The 20009-nt window shown below is 39.9% G+C and overlaps 1 protein-coding gene across 3 annotated transcripts in view; it reads right to left on the bottom strand.

The window, feature by feature from the left end:
• The window catches only part of cadm2a (cell adhesion molecule 2a), a 221754-nt gene that overhangs the window by 13884 nt on the left and 187861 nt on the right, over positions 1-20009 (bottom strand). For 2 of the 3 annotated variants that reach the window (XM_085175234.1, XM_085175233.1), the window contains 4 exons: positions 14850-15011; positions 13180-13270; positions 12885-13063; positions 10031-10144 (listed from right to left, as the gene is read on the bottom strand). In XM_085175234.1, the coding sequence (XP_085031360.1) occupies positions 10031-10144; positions 12885-13063; positions 13180-13270; positions 14850-15011 (546 nt within the window). The remainder of the gene's footprint in view (positions 1-10030; positions 10145-12884; positions 13064-13179; positions 13271-14849; positions 15012-20009) is intronic. The other variant, XM_085175235.1, reaches the window with a different exon arrangement.

A 20009-nucleotide genomic window follows, 5' to 3' on the forward strand; every position in this document is an offset into this window, starting at 1 on the left:
TTTCCCCTGCAACACTCATATGGTAGAGTCAGAAATTCATTTTGCCTTGTATGAATGGTTCAGACTTCTGATGACGGTGTAAGGTGTGGGGAATATTATCTTGGCACACTTTGGGCCTCTAAGTACCAACTGGGCATCATTTAAATGCCACAGCCCACCTGAGTATTATTACTCCCCACGTCCAACCCTTAATGACCACAGTGTGCCCATCTTTTGATGGCTGCTTCCAGCAGGATATCATGTGCCATGTCACAAATCTCTAATTATCACAAACATGCATCACGGATGTGCAGCCAACTGTGTGATGCTATCATGCCAATAAAGACCAAAGTCTCTGAGGAATGTTTCCATAGATTCATGCCCATGTGTTATATGTGTAACACAAGTCACACCATAACATCATTGGGTAAGCATAGCAAAAGTGCGCTGTTTCCATGGCAAGGTGCTACATGTTGAGGTACAGCTTCATGACAAAGCTGTGCTGCCACAAACAAATCGACCCGTAGTTTAAATCCATGTCTATTCAAACTTGATCATTTCATCATTATTTTCATTCTTGCAAAAGTGACCTTTGGAGATTGAACTATAATCACATCCTCAGTCAATTAAACATTCTCATTTTCACAAGAATGGAATACACCTGCATGTATGGACAAATGATGTCAGTCCAGGGTATTCAGAATTCCATCAGATTCACACAGGCGAACAGGCTAATTCCAAACCTCTTTGTGTGTTTTAGGGTAATAATGTATCTAGTAATAGTCTTTTCTACAACAGTATTTGAAAACACTTCACATTTAACGTAAAAAAAAAAATGAAATGAATTACTTTGTGTGAATTCCTCTGCACTGATGGTAAGTTAAAGCCACCGATACAAAAGCTAGAGTGTCTACCATCAGAAAGTAAAGGGGAGAAAGTGGTGAAAAGTGCCTGCAGACTTTGCTTGTTCAGTGAGTCAATTATGCCCAACTTTTTGGCTGAGACTGGAAATTCACCAATCTGCATCTAATGCTGGCTCTACTGCCAAGATGAAAGAGTCCCTGGAGGCTGTAGCAGAGGGCCGAAAGACACTTGTGTGTCCACCTTTGAATGCATGCACCCAAGCCCATGAGAGAATTAAAAAAAAAAAAGAGTAGATGTTACCAAGATGTGTGTGTTGCCGTGTTTGTGTGTGTCCTTGCACATTACTGTTTGCTGGGTCGTGCGGATTAATTAGATTCTGAAAACAAATTACTTCAGCTAATCATTCAATAAAGCCCACATGTGGACACTATCTTGAATATTCAACCCAGTAGTTTTCTTTTCTTTTTTACTCGCGGAATAAAAAGAAATTGTGGTCAGCAGGGTAACAGCATGGAGTTATAAGCAAAGCGAGATAATTAATCATAAGAATTAATTAAGTCTCATGCAAGAATCATCTATCAAAGCAGCTCTACATTCTGCAAAATCCATAACCTCTTCAAAACAGCAATAAAGTCCACCAAAGGAAGAAGCAGAAAGATAGCATCAATGTTACACTTGTGGTAACTTAATCTTGCCTGTGTTGCTGCTGCTTTTCAAATATTTTCCACCACAAACGACACTGCTACATTCTGCCGAAAGAACCGCGCTGTGTGAGCCAACTGCAGCGCAGGAACAGCACAAATAATGGCTTGAAGAAATGAGCGATTGTGGATGAAGTAAGCTGCCACCACAAGCCCAACTTGGGGGGTTGGGTGGGGGACAAGGAAGGAAAAATTTATAAAAGGACCAAATAGCACTTCATGTCAATAAATGAAAATTGGACTGCCTTCTTTGTGTGTATGTGTTTCTTCAAGATTGCCAAAAGTGTCCTCTGCCATTGGGATTTAATGAAAAGAAGGGCTATTACATGTAATTCATAACAGTAGCCCCAGGATCTAACGATTTCTCTTTTTCTGTTCTACACTTTATTCCAAATTGTTGCTATAATTCTTCCCCAAAGCTAGTTAATGTGACAGGATATCAATAAGCTTTCCTGGCAATAAGTGGAAAGACCTTTGCATTATGTTTTAATTTCTCCAGTGCTCCTAAGCTTTATCGTCTAAAGAGCGGTGTGAAGGTGATCTCTGTTGTCCGATATTTAACCATTTCACCCCAGGGATGCAGCGGCCTGTACCTCTCTGGTTTAAGCACAGCGACTAAAGAGCTGTCCGGGCTACTTGCCCTCCAGAAAATATGTTTTCTGGTCATCACATTGCCTTACCTGTGTCCTTCATTTAAAACCAAGATCGATATCAATAGAATAAAACAGTTACAAATCCCTCCAAGGATTTTCCCTTATTGAGTTTTCACAAAAGGTTTGTCCTTAGCCTAAATAAGCTTGAATAAGCTTGAATAGAATGTGTGGTTATAGCCAGAAAATGGTCACCTGTGGAGTACAATCAGCTCTTTTGAATTCAAAACACTTTGTGACAGCGATGAAAAGAAATGATTTGAAATTTGAACAATCTCCCTAAATACACAAAGCTTATTATTAAAGACCTTGAATTAACCACCCAATTATTTATTTTTTAGTTTTGAGATCATTAGTAAGGTTAATTACTGTATTCTCTGATGCATGTTTTCACCTATTTTCACTTTTTGGTTACAAAATCATGTATAATTTAGATTTATATAAGGCAGATTTAAAACAAATAGCTTGAATGTTATATGTTATAGTCTATATCTTATACTATATTACATTCTGACATGTACAGATAGGCTTAATGGTGTTTAATAACCTATTTTGGAATGTGAATACAGCCTATATTTAAACTGTCTATGGGTATTTTGTGAATCATGCAGGCAATCACAATCTGGAGTGACTGTAATGCCAGAGCACAGAAGGAACATGAAATGACAGTCAACAATCAGGTGACAGGTTGTCAGTAAACATAAGCAAGTTTACATACGTTACATGTAGTGTGATAATGTCCTGTGTGAGTGTGTGTGTGTTTTTCACGTAGATAATGATTGCCTCAAAGCTGCCATCAGAGTCTGAGCTGCGGGGAGCAGATAGAGCTGTCTCTCCCTCTCCTTTCTCAGGAAGCAAAAACAGACGTTAGTAATGACAGCAATTACAGCTGAGGTAAAGCCGCTCGTTGTTTCACTGTGTGATTACATATAGTTTTCAGCATGTTTAGCATCATAACATTTAGAAACTGCAGTGTGGCTTAGTGTACAGTTTCAGAGCCATGTGGAGTGACATCCAAAACTTTCATTAATGGCCGGCTTGACCCCCTTTTAATTTTCAGAACTGCTTTAATTCTTAATGGCACATATTCAACAAGGTGCTGGAAACATTTCTGAGCACTTTTGGTTCATATTGACAGGAAAGCATCAAACAGTTGCTGCAGATTTGTAGGATGCACACACAAAGGCGCTCTATTGGATTGAGATTTGGTGACTGTGGAGCCCATTTGAGTACAGCGAATTCAACGTCATGTTAAAGAAACTAGTTTGTTATGATTTGAGCTTTGTGACACGGCACGTGATATCCTGCTGGAAGCAGCCATCAGAAGATGGGTACACGATGGCCATAAAGGGATGGAAATGGTCAGCAATAATACTCAGACTGTGGTGTTTAAATAATGCTTGATTGGTACTAAGTGGCCCAAAGTCTGCCAAGAAAATATTCCCGACAACATTACACCGCCAGCAGCTTGAATCATTGATACAGGGCAGGATGGAGCCATGTTTTCGTCTGTTCGCTGCCAAATTCTGACTTCCATCTGAATGTTGCAATAAAAATCAAAACTCTCAGTTATAACTTTGAGTCGCTGCCGTGTGATTGACTGATTGGATATTTGCATTAACAAGCAGTTGAAAAGATGTACATAAGCAAATGGCTGGTGAGTGTTTAGATTAATATGTTTCTGGCCACATTTCATCAAAAGAACTTTTTAAAGGAAAGTAATGTTTCCAGTAATAACATTTTTCACATTAAATGCGAAAAAGTAAAGACCTAATTGCTCTCCTTTAATTCTTCTGCGAGGACAGTAAGTTGGGGAAAAAAAGAGTAACTGCAAACAGAAGTTGGTAAAAAAAAAATAGGCCTGCAGACTTTGACTTATTCTGAATCTGTTATGCCCAATTCAGCAATCTGCATCTCAAGCTGGTTCTACTGCCAACAACCTTGCCTTACTATTTGCATGCAGCATTTTGGCCAGTGCACTTCAGAAGGGAGAAAGCTCAGAGGCTAATCCTGATCTTTGAACTTGTCTCTGCTCTTGAATTCTCCTTAAGTTTGCAGGTACTGGTTTCAGTTTAAAGAGGAGAAGAATAATGATTTGGCTTTGGAGCACCGGCCACAAAAAAGGGAAAAAAATACAGAGTATCATGATAACCTCCACTGTCAGTAAAAATGCTAACCATCCCTCTTGTATCAATTAAGACAACTACACTTTGATTAATAGTCCCAAGGTTCTTGTTGCATTCCTTGACTTTTATCTTCTTATCCTCGTGGGCAACAAGACCTTTACTCTACAATCATGTATAGGGGTATTTTAGTTTTTCTCTCTTCTCCACAGGAGAAGACACTAGGCATGAATAATTGCTGTCTTCCCAGCAGTGGGGCCTTTTTCTGCAGCAACACCAGGCTACAGGGGCTGGGGTTGGCCACACGAATGCTTATTATGAGAAGTGAATAGTAAATATTTTAAACACCAAAGAAACCCTTGTGCGTGATTCACCTTTTAGCATCACAAGGTCAATGCTAATTTGCAAGCCACAAAAAGCATTTGGCATATTTTAGAGAACTCAAGAGAGAATGTGTAGGTGTGCGTGCATGTGTGCGTGTGTTGTGCGTCAGTGCGTGTGTGTGTGTGTATTCATAATGTGAAGGTCTGATGACATTACATAGACCTCTGATACTTACTGAAAGAGTTATTATAGCCATTAAGACTGGCTGGGCTACCGAAGCAGTGTAAGTGTTGGGCATACCTGCCAGCACATCATTAATAAAGAGAATTAGAGACTGCAGTAATGCATCAGTTCTGGCATTATACAATACAAATGAAAACCAGAGGAATCTCTTGGTTTTTTGTGCACTACCAGCACTCTAAAGGTCAACAAGACAAGTAAAGGCATGGGTTTTATCAAATCTAAATTTCCTATTAGCTTCAGTAAGTGTACGATAAAATATTTATTGTCTAATATTCGTACAAGGATAAATAAATGTCTCGGTATGTGATTATATTGGCCACTAAAACTCGGAGAGACTGTGTCAGCAAAGTAACACATAAAAAAGCCATTACTGTGAAATCCTACTAGACAATAACATTTATCATTATGGGAACACATTTTTGTGAATACGGTATATGAAATCCTTTAACAACTGAAAGGAAAGATATTCATATCTGCAGCCAGTTTAAAGTTGCTGTGCAACATGAGTTAGACAGCATTTTTCATTTACTGTATACAAAAGATGGACATAGCCACTGTGACATCACCCATTGGTTTTAGTGTCAACATCTGGATAAGAGATTGGAGAGCCAGTTTTTCACTTAACACTAGAAAGCTCAGTTGACAAGCGGACTCCTTTTACTGTATAGTTGCACACCAATAGGTAGATAAAATATTAATATTTCACTCGTGAATCTGAAACACAACGTCTTGAACAGCTGTACCACACAGCAAGCCATATCCATGGAAATGCTCCAAAAGGTACCAACAGCATAACTGTCCACCCAATTTATTAACTGCAATTTGCAGAAGTGAGGGCTTACATAGAGTAATCATCTACAGCCAATCAAAGAAACCACAACCTTAATGCTGGTATCCAGATAAATGCATAAAGGGATAGTTGTGCGCTTTAAAAAAAAAAGAGAAAAAAACCCATACGCTGATAAAAGAGCAGAAGGAAAGATCACCGAAACGACAAAGGGAAACCTGAGAACGCATACAGCCTATAGTGCTGCACCTACGGCATGCCTGTGGAGGAAGACAACTTCATTATGCAAAAATACAAAACATCATGGGGCTGGTAAAGCTCCACAGTTGTTTGCTTTCATCCAGGGCCATAAAAAACCTGGTAATAAATCAAGTAGACAGATGAAAACAGATAGTGTAGTATCCTGTGACTAGGAACGCAGTGAAGGAGTCTGATATTTAGATTCCCTGTAGATATACTGAGAGGCTCAGCTCCTCTTGTGTCTCTGAACTACACAAACAGACATCAGAGAAGAACTGAGGCACACTGATGAAGAACATCCAACAATGTGTGGAAGACTGTTATCTAACAGGGCCTTCAGAGAGATGTAAGGGGGCAGAAGAGATGAAGCGGAAAGGAGAGGAATAACTGAACAAAAGCTTAGAGAGGGACTAAAGCGGAGGAAAGGTAGAAGGGGAGTCAAGCCTCCCAAAGGACTTTAAAGACAGTAATTTACAGAAAGCAGCAGTGATGAGAGGAAATTATTTTGAGATGGAGACCATGATGTTGAGAGGAATGAAGAGAGGGAGCAAAAGAGCACAGACAAGACAGAAGATATCTTGCTTATGTCTATATGATGAAAAAAACCATACACACATAAATGGAAATGAATAAAGCTGCTTGGGTGAACTGCATGTAAAGGATCAGTGACTCTCTTCTCTTATATTTCACCGTTTATTTGAAATGATGGGCAGAAATTTTTTGCACACCTAAGGAGCAGAGGGTGCAGGGTTTGGCGGTCTAGGAATCTTGTGTGTTATACGCAGATGATGCTGCTCTGTTGGCTTCATCCAGCTTGCCATTAGGGTGATTTCAGCCAATGAGATGCTTTCATCCCAACCACCTAACACGGATGGGATGAGATTTAACATTTCAAGTCTGAAATACTGGTTCTCAGTTGGAAAAGGGTATGGTAAGGACAGAGTTGCTTCCCCGGTTAAGGAGTTCAAGAATTCTGGGGTTCGTGAGTTCAGCAGCTGCAGTAATGTGGATGATGCTCCAGTCTGTCACAGTGAAGAGAGAGCTGAGTGTGAAAGCAAAGCTGCTGCTTTACTGGTCGACCTACATTCCCACCTTCAGCTATGGCTACGAGCTGTGGCATACAAGTGGTGGAAATGAGCTTCCTCTAGAGGCTGGCTGGGCTCAGTCTTAGAGATAGCAAGGGTCTTAGAGTAGAGCTGCTACTCCTCCACATCATAATGAACCAGCTAAGGTAGTTAAATTATCTGACTCAAGCGAGGTGTTTTGGTTACTTCCTACTAGCGGGAGACCCAGTAACCCTCGAATCATTATATCTCTTGACTGGCTTGGGAAGGCCTCCCTTTCCCACCAGAAGAGTGGCTGTTGTCTGACGAGGAGGAGACTCCTGCTTAGGCTGCTGCCCCAGTGACCAAGACCTCGATAAGTGTCAGAAAATGTATGAATGCATAGATCATGTAAGTATATTTAATTGCAGCTGAACTGAAAGCTCATATTTTGTGCAACGTTTTGTGAGAAAATATACAGCGTTAAATATGTTGCCTTGTGAGAAAATATACAGCGTTATAAATATGTTAATATATTTCTTTTATGTGCTATTACCGATATCACACTATGATGGATTGTTTACACAATCGCTTCAGGAAAACATGTCACACACTGATAACAGCTTTGGAAACCATGATGAAGATGATATATGAGTGAGCAAGTTCTTCTGCATACGGGCCATCACAGCACATTAGCTTTAAATTGACGTGTCACTCAAAAACGTGGACATATCAATCTACTGTAGCAGATGTGGTGCCATGTCAGCATCTGTGCCCTGGCAAATAGGTTAAAGCAACTACACCCGCCCAGAGGCTCGCCATATCCTTTTCATCTACTGCATCTGTTTACTGCCAGTTATGTGTCGCAGGGGTGCCGAAACATCCTTTTCCATAGCCGTGTCCTCCCGAAGGATCCTGATGCTTTCCCTAGACAGGTGGGATATGTGATTCCTTTCAGCATTTTCTGTGTCCGCCTGAGGGTCACCTCCCTGTTGTATAGGGCTGAGCGCCTCAACGGAGAAGACTGATTTAATGTGATACATGATATTTTTGTAATGGAAAAACTGACATTTCATTTGAGACTCAGGGTGGACATGTTTGATGATTACTGGAAAGTACGGACAGAGTTTATTAAACAATTTAGATCAGATTTCATGGAAGAGAGGAAGAACTGTCGTATAAAATACACTACAATTAGTTGCTACACACAGATCCTTGGTTTTAGGTTTTCCCTCATCTTTCTGTTTTCTTTCCTTTTCTCTTGCTTTTCTGTTATTTTGTATTGCTTAGATCTGTATGGCCTCAGGAAAAGCACAGTGTAATTAGCCAATGCAAATAGACTTTGTTCCTAAAATAAAAGGAAAAACTTAAAAAAATACAGTAGGGATATTGGTCAGAAAACAACCAAAGAACTAAAAAAGAAATAACAACAAGAAAAAAACTCAACTGGCTTCTTTGAACAAGTTCAGCTGGACGTGCTAGAGGACCTCAAGTGGGACTGACTCCTTTTGAAGCGAGAGTATGCATCGTATACTGAGGAGTGGCAACGGCAGCCTATGATGCCGCGAGTGGTAATTAAGTCTGTCAAAATCTACTAACTTTGTTAATTATCACATCATGTTACTCGTGAGATCGACGCGCTGCAAATGTCAAGCTGGAATTGAACCTGGGACTCACCACTCAGTGCATTATAATTCATGCGGCTCGCAACCTTGGCTGGTTGCTGCTGCCCTTGTTTTTGAAAGGCAGACAGCAAAGTGAAAACTTCTGTGGAAAACTCAGCCAAAAGCTAGCAGGAGGAGATTGTTATGCCAGCCCTTTGCTGCAGGGCCTTGTGTCATCAGTAGCTGTAATCTGCTTCTGAGACGCTGTTGAAACGGGCTGCAGCATGTCTGGTGGAATCGCAAGCATTGTCTTGAGTGGGAGCGATCGGCTCTGGCAGCCGCATTAGAGCTGGAACAGGATGCTGCCGTCCCCCGTTGTACACAGGGATAAGGGAAGCACGGCCTTATGCTGCATTTGATCTACCTCGTATGTGAGAATTCGGACGCCAAAATGAAAACATTTTCAACCTCTGCCAAGTTAGTGCACAAACTGGCAAAAAAAACATGGCTACCCCAACCTTTTCTTTGTTTCCTTTTCATCTACAGAGAACAAAAAAGGTCATGAATGTAGTGTAGTTTACTCATCTAAAGTAACACAAAAGCCAAAAAGAAGCAAAAATCACAGTTTTACTATATTAAAAGCAATATGAGAAAGATTTTATGTGTGGAAAATGCAGAGTCAGTGTTCAGAAACAGTATCCGATTTACTAAGTGTAAAAGTATTGTTTGTTTTCAATAGAGTCAGGAAATTCTTAGTTCCCAGTTGCTATTAAATGCAGCATTAAGCCCGCCTATGTTCATGCTTGATTGGAAGCACAAAGTTTAATAAAGCTTGCTATATGCTTACTGGAGCTGGCCGGCTTACAAGCATGATGAAATTAGCATTGTCTTATTTATGTTTAAGGGCATAAGATGAACAATAAAAAAGCCTTAGTTCTGTACAGGGACCACTTTAAAAACACCAACTATGCAGTCTTAGTGGCAAAGGGACTATGTCAAGTTAGGATTCTCTAAGAGTTAACACAGCATTAGAAGGCATGATGAGATATCTCCAGTGGCCAGACATTTTCAGTTGGACATGACATTTGCTTCTTTGAGGTTTCAGGGCACAGAAGTGCTGGAGTCTTTGCAATTCCAAGGGGACAGCACACAGAGTATTTGAACACCTGGAGTTTCTCTGAAACTCAGAAAAGTCTGTCCTGGTGTAAAAAAAATCTTTCATTGCTCATAAAAAAGAAAATGTTTACAGTCCTTCAGCTGAGAAAATAGTTTAAGCTTCAAAAATTAAAGGCAATAATTGGGTAGGATGACCTATAAGTGTCTTCACATGTTTTATGTCCACAAGAAATAAGAATATGAATGACTGAGGTAGAGAAGTAGCTGAGAAAGAAGTAACAGAGGAGATATGGAAGTGAGAGGGAAGTTAGACTATGCTGTAGCATGCTGTGGAGATGCGTGGGGTGGTACTGTACCTCTGTTGCCAGTGACTGTGGGGTCTGAGGCGTGGGAGCCTAATAGTGCGGTAGGATCTGGAGGGATGGGATGTAGGGGGGGAGTGGTGGGTGGAGGCAGGGTGGTGGGGGCGTCTGGTGGAGGGCACAGATAAACACATATACACAAAATACAACAACAGCAAAATGAATTCACATGGGGAAAGTTAGATACGTTAAAGGAAGACAAAGAAAAAAAAACAATATACAGTAATGGGAAACACAAAGGGAAAATTATGACACAATTCCAAGCATATAACATAAGATCACAGCACAAGAAAGCATGCCTTTTCCAGTATAATGAAATGTGATGCCCTTAACAACATGAGTTGAGTGCATTACTGTTCCTGTTTTAGTGGGCCAGTAAGGCTTTCTCACTGATTCTGAAATGATCGGCGATGTTAAGAGTCCCAATCTTCTGCATTTTCTCTGTCAACTCTGATTTCAAGTATTCTGTCTTTGAATTGTGAGGGCAATTTGTTTAGCAAAAGAGCAGAATTAACCTTAAATCTGCTAATGCTGGCGACTGTCTCTGGAGATAGACCCTGCACTAGCAACCTTTCAACATGTGAGAGGGAAGACAGCTGATGATTTGAATCTGACAAATGGATTAAAAAAAAAAAAATCGGTTAAGCTCTCATTTCCGTGTTGAATTTTGGCTTCTCGCTACAGGATAATGGTAAAACTGATCGTTTCTCACTGTCACATGTTAAAGCTACAGAAAAAAGTGAGAGCGAAACATTGGGTGACAAAGTTAATGAGGTTACATTACCACCTTGGCTTTTATGTTTATGTCACTCTGCATTTTATGGTGATCCAGAAGCTTTTAATTGGCTCTCGTAGTCTTTCTCTGGGCCAACTGTCCTCTGTGTCTTGGTGACATTTCAGCCTTAGCATGACTCACTAAGCAGCTAACTGCATGTCTTCGGGAAAGAGGGAAGAGAGAAAATGTCCCCTTGTTCGAGAACCATTAAAAAGGTATTTTCCAAGAATTATGGAGGCAATTGTGAAAGGCTAAAAGGTGTGATAATCACTAATGAAGGATAGGAACAGACTGGGTGCCATTTCAAGAGAACAAGTAATGAATCTGAATAGGACTTTTTGACCCTCCCGCACCCAATTGTCTTTTTTCTGGCAGAGAATTTGTCAGTTTAATAACATCACTGTCATTAGATGCATTGGTTATTCTTGCTGCAGCTTCAGAAGAAATTGTTAGGTGCGGTGGCGCGCCATGACAAGTGTGAGCAATCCACTAATTAAATAAGAGCCACAGCTAATTGCTTAATTAATCATAGAATTTTCAAGAATTCAGCACTTTTGGGGTTTAAACAAAGACAAGAATGTAAAGACATCTCCTGGTGCTTTTAGCAAACAGTGAAAGGGATTTTCTGATAATTTTACAGCTCAAACAATTAATCAACTAGTAAAAAAAATGTTTGATGGAAAAAAAAAAAATTCTAAAGGTCTCTAACAGCACTGTTTCAGAATCGCCTCCTTTAATAAAACCTATGGACAGGATTTGAATTTGAAGCTGAAAGGTATCATACATTTTTGATAGTATACATAATCAGTCTTCACTCATCCTATTTTGTGGCTTTGAACTCAAAGTAGGAATCTTTAACTAAATACCTGAGCGATATACTCTACGCCAACGGTATTTTAAAAGCATCAGCAATGATCTGCAAAAATCTGACAGACAGAATATATATAGCAAATGAAACTCATTTGCATCTTTGCAGTAACCTTGTCTCAGCAGATACTGTCTCAGTGCGTACTAAGTTTAAATTTCAGTGATATGAGTAATTAGAAAGATGTAAGGTTTCTATACCTAATCCTTACCTTGATTTTGTCACATGGCATTCTGCATAAAATAAAGATTTACAGCATTTACTTAGAGAAAGGCTGAATGGCTTATACGTTCATCGCACTCTCATTAAATAAATCTAATATGGACGAGTATTTCATTTTGTTCTCCCATTCATCACTCTTGAGGTTTCCACAGCCCTTTATGACCTATTCATAGTAACCTGTGTTACCCAGGTAGCTCGGGTTTATACTCAAAAGTTTGTAATTAGATTTTTCATTACTTTCTGTTTTTAAATAAAAGAGCTCATGTAATATCATTAATGCTATGTTTTACTGATCAACCTCGAGAAGTTTTTCTTCATCTCCACTTCTTAACGTCAGAACGACCTGTTTTTTAATGATCACGCACTGTTTCTATAACACAGTGAAAAGAGATGTTTTACTGCTTTGCTATTTTTTAAAGCATTATTACTTAATGCCAAAAGACAAATGGCAGTGAAGAAGCGGAAGAGAGGAAGATCTATCTGTTTTCCCTGACACTGAGTCCCTTTATCCTCCACCTCCTCTGGCGTTACTAGGAATTACTTATCCTTCCTGGTGATATTCCTGACAACGCAGCACTAAATTTTGCCTCTCTCACACATTTCCCTCCTAGTGTGTTGTGTGTGTGTGTGTGTGTGTGTGTGTATCTGGGACACAGGTTTATTTAAGGAAAGGCGTTGGTGGCATTTGTGTCACCTGAGGCCCTTATTCTCCCTGTGAGGGATGGTACCACTAATCACTATTAGCATTGATACAGTATGCAGATCAGGAGGTATTATAATCCTGTATTTTTTCAATGGTGTTTTGTACTCATGCCTATGAGGTTCATACTTTTCACAATTTTTACATAGCTTTGTTGGAAACCAAGTTTTCCTCTTGAAGCTTTTTTTCCCCCCAGTGGTGTCATATTAGTAACTGACTGACTTACTTTTTTATATTGTGACATGAAATGCAATTATCCATATTTCAATGCTTCTCCTGAACTCACCATAGACGTAGAGTACATATTCAGCACTGCTGGTCCCTAGGTGGTTGCTAGCTTCACAGCGGTAGGTCCCATTGTCTGTCTTGTTAAGAGATGTAAAGGTAAGCTCTCTTCCTTCTACAATCATCCTGTCCAGGTCAGGAAGTTCACTTCCATCCTTTGTCCACATCACAGGATCTGGCCTAAAAGGTAAGAAAATATGTAAGAGAAAGAAAGCATGCTACATCTAGGTCTACTCTATAAAACACTATATGAAAGCATGATGTCAACCAATTAACTACAATTTTTAGAGACTTACGAAGGGTTTCCTTTGGACACACACTCCAACTTCAAGTACTGACCCTCCTGAGGGACTTCAAGGGAACGGGTGATCTCCACATGAGGAGCATCTAAGACAAACAGAGAGACGGCTGAAATTGAGGGAAGAAAATATAAAACATTGTTTTCACATTTTCTTGACATAAATGGGATACATATATATATATTCCCCTGAGATGAGCTTCTCTAAGCATGCCTCAGGCAGACAGATGGTGATAAGGAACAGGAAGAGGAATTATCCTAGACAACCAAGCCCCCACATGTGTAACTGGCTGACATCAGGAAACCCTACTGGTTGATAGAAAAGGACAGCGTAAAGGACTGTGTAGCGGCAGCACAAGAGCAGGCCTTAAGCACCAGATCCATATAAGCAGGAGTCTACCACAGGACCCAAGTTCCTGACTTTGCAAAGGGCCCCCGGAGACTATCCAACACATAGTAAATGGTAAATGGCCTGCATTTGTATAGCGCTTTTCTAGTCCTTAAGGACCCCAAAGCGCTTTACACTACATTCAGTCATTCACACACGCATTCACACAGCGGGGATGGCAAGTTACATTGTAGCCACAGCTGCCCTGGGGTGCACTGACAGAGGCGAGGCTGCCGGACACAGGCACCACCATATTTGACACAGGCGCCACCATATTTGCCACCAGTAGGCAAATATGGGGTTAGTATCTTGCCCAAGGATATTTGGCATGCAGCCAGGAGGCAGCCTGGGATCGAACCACCGACCTTCTGATTAGTGGCTGACCTGCTCTGCCACTTGAGCTACAGCCACCCTACACCCTAGTACAGGGTGTAAGATCCAAGCTGGCAACAGCAACATCTTGTTGGAAGATCCAACAACAACCAAGGAACAATCAAAGAACATCTGTGCTGCATATGGACTAGAAGTCCCCAAGTCCCGATGTCAGAGTAGAACAAAGGGGGTAAATCCCTGTGGTTCTTCATCTTCTAGACAGACAAGCTGCTGGCCAACAAACCAGGTGATAGTGGTGGCTGACAAGCAGAAGAAGACTGAAGTTCTGATAGATGTGGCAGACAACAAGATCAAGAAGAAGTAGCACGTAAAAACAGAGAAGTATCAGGAGCTGAAGGAACAACTGGAGCAGATCTGAAAGGTAAAGTCCAAAGTAGTTCCAGTGATAATAGGAGCAATGGGAGCTATAAACCCAAAACTAGAAAAGTAGCTCCAGCAGATTCCAGGAACAACATCCAGGGTCTTTGTCCAAAAGAGTGCAGTTCTTGGATAATGAACAGAACCCTCAAAAACACAGCATTTGGATCACACACACATACAATCCCAGGGGGTGATATAAATATTATAAATATATTTGGACAATTGGACAATACATTTTTGCCCAGACCAAGGGATACTGATTGAATAAAATACTAGTGTCTAAATGTAAAATTATAAATGCAAGATCACAGAAAACCAGCTCTGAAATAGTGCATTTACATACAATGATGGAGGCCTCATTAGTTGAAATGTTCTCTAACTGGGTTCAAGAGCCATAAAAGCACCCATTACCATGGCTATTTACAGTAGTTACTGCCTTTTATTGGTTTGGATTTTCTGTTATCCATTATGCTCATGTGTACACTTCATATATGTGTTTGAGTGCTGTACTTTGCGTCTACACTCACAGTGGACCTCCAGTACTTCAGTGGCCTGCTGTGGTGCTTGTGTGAGTGCCACGTGGTCCACTCTGCAGGTGTAGGCCACTCCATCATCATTTCTGTCCACTTGCAGCTGTAGAGAGCTCCGTACTGTAAATGTCTTCCCACTTGCATTCACCTCTTTGGCACCTTGAGAGAGAATTGCATTCTGTCACGGTTGCAGCACATTTATCTTATAAGGTGAGATAGCTACGAACCAATGTGTTACAACCACTGGCAGATTCCACCCTAGTCTTCAATTCATACAGAACACATGAATATCATGCAAAACAATTAGTGGCTAAAATTTCAAAGTACCTTCATAGTGATTTTGATTACAGGTATACCTGAAACGGGTCACATTTCACTAGTTTAAGAGCAAGGATCATTTTTCCATATGAATAGGGTGATTAACTTGTTTTTCAAACTCAACCAATGTACAGGATCAGGATTTAAAGCTACAACATGCTCTAGTAATGTTACAATCATCTTACTATTTTCCAGTTACATGCTGCAAAAGATTACAATAGATTTGAAGCTACCCTATTGTAGCTCTTTTACTGTTATTGTACTGTAAGTTCACTTTGTTGCATATCTAGGCTACCTCAGTACGAATTCAATCTGGATTTTGCTGCAGGCAGTGTTAAAATGAAACGCAGCTGCCTCAACTCTAAGTTGTGGCTCTTTGAATGCATATATTTACACTGTTAACATTTCTGATTTCGTGTGGCCTCACCTGTCATCTCTGCATGTGCTCCCACTCAGCTTGTACAAATCAACACTTTCATGCACTTCATATCTATCCGACCTTTTGGTCTGATTCATCTGCCTGACAACTACTTCAAAAACATTACCAGTGGAAACCAGACAGTAATTGGCAGTAATTAAATTAGCCTGTTAGCAAAGTGTCATTATGCACAGTTCTCTTTATCAGAACAATTTGTTCTCAGAGATATCCCAGCAACACCTGCTATCCGAAGCAATCAGTTGTTGCATCTCCCTGTGACCACCAATATCCCAGACACCGCAAAGATAGTGGAAAAATCCTACAACCAGCTTAAATTTGGAATATTCCACATTCCATCATTTCTTCTCTGACACTGTAGACTTTTGATAAACTAAATGTGTTTGATTCACAGGTTATAGCCTGCCCTCAAGTTTATGACTGCCATATCAGAGCCCTTGAAATGCTATCAGTTAGTGATAAACCTTCCTCTCTAAAAGCAAAGTACCTCAAAGGCAAAGATGTCCTTCAAAGTGGAAAATGAGACTTCTGAACCACAGACTTTCCCTTTCTCTGTCAAGCTGTCCTTGAGTACCCTGACCTAGTAGATCAGTGGTTCTCTGTGAACTCTACATGACCACAGTTACATCACAGAAGTAGTAACTTCTAATGCTTCTAATTCTTCTTCCTCCTAATGTTTTTGTTACCTTTTCTAGAAACCTAAAGTTTAAGAAAATTACTATTGCGCTGAAACTTTAGCACCCTCTTAAAGGATCTCACCTAAAACTACAATATATCAGGAAATAGCTAGTGTTTAGAGAAATTAGACACCAGAACTGAGAGCAGATGATGACATTAGTCACAAACATTTTCTCAGAATGTTTGTGCTGCAACTGGAAAATAAGGTATACGTGTTCCTAAAAACTTGGGAGCTGTTATATATGCATTATGCAATAAATTAGCATCCTCTTTCAGACCACACATCTCCCACTTAACTCAACAGCCTTTCACAATTCAACGCCACTAGGTAGTTGTTTTTCTTTTTTTTTTTACTTACTGGCTGTCTTACTTGATGATAATTATCTAAACATATCCACCTCCAAGGAGTTATTTTAAAGCCTTCTTTTTCTCAGTAAAATCTCTTCAGCCAGTCGTCAACAAAAGGTGTTTGGTCTGTTTACATTACGCCAGCGGCCAGTTTTTAAAAATCATATCAAGTTGCTACATCCTACTCAGAGTTTCTTTTCAAACAAGAAAAGAATTCCCTCCTATAATGTATTCAACACTCCAGGCTTATCTCTGCATTGAGATGTTGCCCTGCTTTGTCAAAAAATATGTCCTTCTTTTTCAGTTTTTATATATATCATAAGTGTATTGTATGTACCGTACCTCTCATGCTGACCGCTTTTGTTTGTACCTCCTAAAGAGACTGTTTACGCTCCACATCTTTCTTTCCTCTGTGATCATCTGCTCCACTTTCCAAGCCTCTCCACCCTACTGTCTCCTCTCTCTCTCAATTCTGCCAATCAACTATTCTGCTCAGCCACTTCCCCCAACTGAGGCAATGAGCCCGCCTCCCCTAGAGATGAATGACTGACAGGTCTGCAGTGTTAGCAACATCTATGCGAACAACGGGGGAGAGAGAAAATGGCTGCATTTCACAAAGAAGATACAGGAGATGACAGAGGGAAAAAAAGGACGGCTAAAATAAATTACATCTAACTTGTAATATCAATAGTTTATTTTAGGAGTGCAAACATTTTCTTTCCATTTCTATTACTTATGGCAGGTCCTAATGAACTGATACTCCCTGCCTCTTTGTCAATACACAAGTCCAACCTGTCTTTCTCCTCCTTTCTGCAACACTAGAAGGTTCCTTCTAAACAAATGCTCTTTTAAAAATTCAAACATGCTATATCTGTTTTTGCTCTTTTTGATTTTTTGGTAATTTGTAGTAAGTTCAATAATCACATCATAATTAAGAAGCGAGGTGCGTAAAAAAGGTCCTTCAGATATCTGCAAGATGGGTGGATAGGAAGAAAAAAAAAGTCAAACGTCTTTTTCTTCTTGTTCACGTGTGCTACAGTCAGCTGATTTCAGTCTGTGTGCAGAGAGGAGGAACATGGAGTGGACTGTACCTTTTGAGGAATGGATGTACAAACATTTCTTTTATTTTTATGCCACGGGAAGACAAGAGTATGTTGGTAAAGTGCAAATTGCATCCAGGGCAAAGAATCTGCACTTTGCAAACATCTGTGTGGACAGCATGCTAACACAAAAGTGGCAAAGAACCCAGTGCGATCTTAAAGCTGAATGTATGGCAACAGAGCTTGAACTTCATCAGTAAGGCAGCGATGAAGAATCAGACTTGTAATAGTGGAGCCTCTATTTCTACTTATACATGTTTCAGTTACAGTAGAATTGAAGCAGAATTTGCTTTGAAGTTTCTCTGGGCTGATTTCAAGTTTGCTTTGTGTTGTTGGCTTTGTGTTCATAATTAAATAGTAAAAGAACGATCTTGTGTGTGTCCTCATTAGGATTGGAATTTGTGTCAGTGTGTTGGACTGAAGTGCTTCAAAACTGCCTTAATTCTTTGTGGTATAGATTCAACTGGATGCTGGAGTCATTCCTTAGAGATTAGGGTCCATATGTGCAGGAAAATCCCAGTAGATCAGGAGGTTCTGAAAAAGTCAGACCAGCCCATCTGGCACAAATAACCAAAGCACATTCAAAGTCACTTAAACCTTTTGTCCTCATTCTGATGCTTGGTTTGAACTTGTTGACCACGTCTACATGCCTAAATGCACTGAGATGCTGCTATATGATTTGCTGATTAGATATTTGTTTTAAAGAGCAGTTAAATGGGCGTAGCTAACGAAGTGGCTGGTGAGTATAATATATATTTCTATCGCTCAGCATCGCTGATTCAACAAGGTCATGGAAACATTCCTCTGAGATTTTGGTCCATATGGACATGATGGTATTTTATAGCCCATTTCCAAAGAGGATAAGAAGTTACAGTGTTTTTATTTTATAAAAACTATTTTATGTAAATCAAAAGATTGGGATGACTGAATAAACTGAAGGTATCATCTTGAATTATGCAGTCTGATTATACACACAGTTAGGCTGCTAAAGACGCAAATTTAAGTACTTCAATCATTGTAATGCGCACTTGGCGATGCTCCTAATGTTCTATTTTTTACAGTAGACTTTCAAAAAAAAAAAAAAGTTATCGTTTTCAAGTTAGTTAGTTATCTTATAATATTACTATATCTGAGTTTTTTCATTGTAATTCTATTTTTGAAGTTCTTTGATTGTAAATATGCTTGCATTGAAATAAAACTGCTGAAAGACTCAAAAAACGACTTTCTCTAGTGTATAATTTGGCCGTTTAATTTAAGAGTGTGGATTCCTTTAGCTTTTTTTTTTGCCATGGAATTTTAAATGGTCTCTGATTGCTTGCGTGTGATTCAGGATGAGAGCACAGAAACCGACATGCTCGCTCAAAGTTTAATTTCATTAACATTATAATTCCCGAGTCTTCCGAGATCCACTTCGAGAACATAATCACAGTTGTCCAACACCAAGTAAGACTTCATCAATAAAGAGCAGCAATCAGCATGCACAAAAGTGTGTGTGTGGAAGTGTTTGGATAAGAGTTGATGTAATTGGTCCATAAATATAGTATCTTATCGCATTTTAAACACAGCTGAAAAGAGCAGCTGCCATTGACGTGCCATTAAAGCTCTCGCTTGTCAATCGAAGAAGAAAAAAAAACTGTTACATGACAGACATATTATATTCAGTGGCTTGAGTAAGAAAAGTTGCAAAAGATTCAGCAATTTATTTTTTACATGTATATGTAATGTTACAAAGGAAATAAAACCAGAAAGCATTTTTTAACTGACAGAAAAAATAATTCTGTAGAGGAAAAAACTGCAGTGAACACAGCATCCACCGACCTGAAGGTGAAGGTGAAGCATCACTGTTAAACGTTCCTACCTAACTTCACCTATGACTATGAACTGTGGGTGATGACTGAAAGAACAACATCTCAGATACAAGCAGCAGAAATGAGCTTCTTTTGATCCTTAGATATAAGGTGAGGAGCTCAGTCATTCAGAAGGGGGCTTAGAGTAGAGCTGCTGCTCCTCAGCATTAAAATGAGCCAGTTGAGGTGGTTTTGGCATGTCAGAAAGACACCCTGGAGCTGACCCTGCGAGATTATTTCTTTTGCCTTGCATGTGAAAGCCTTGGTGTCCCCTCAGAAGAGCTGGAGGTGGCTGGTGGTTGGGAAAAGGGTAGCAATGGCATCTCAGATTAGATTGCTGACACCACAACCGCGACCCAAATAAGCAGTAGCAAATGGAGGGATAACTGGAAATAATGTGAAAAAATACTGTAGCAAATTTTAGCTTTTA

Source organism: Neolamprologus multifasciatus, chromosome 10, assembly GCF_963576455.1.
Source record: "Neolamprologus multifasciatus chromosome 10, fNeoMul1.2, whole genome shotgun sequence".
NCBI lineage: Eukaryota > Metazoa > Chordata > Actinopteri > Cichliformes > Cichlidae > Neolamprologus > Neolamprologus multifasciatus.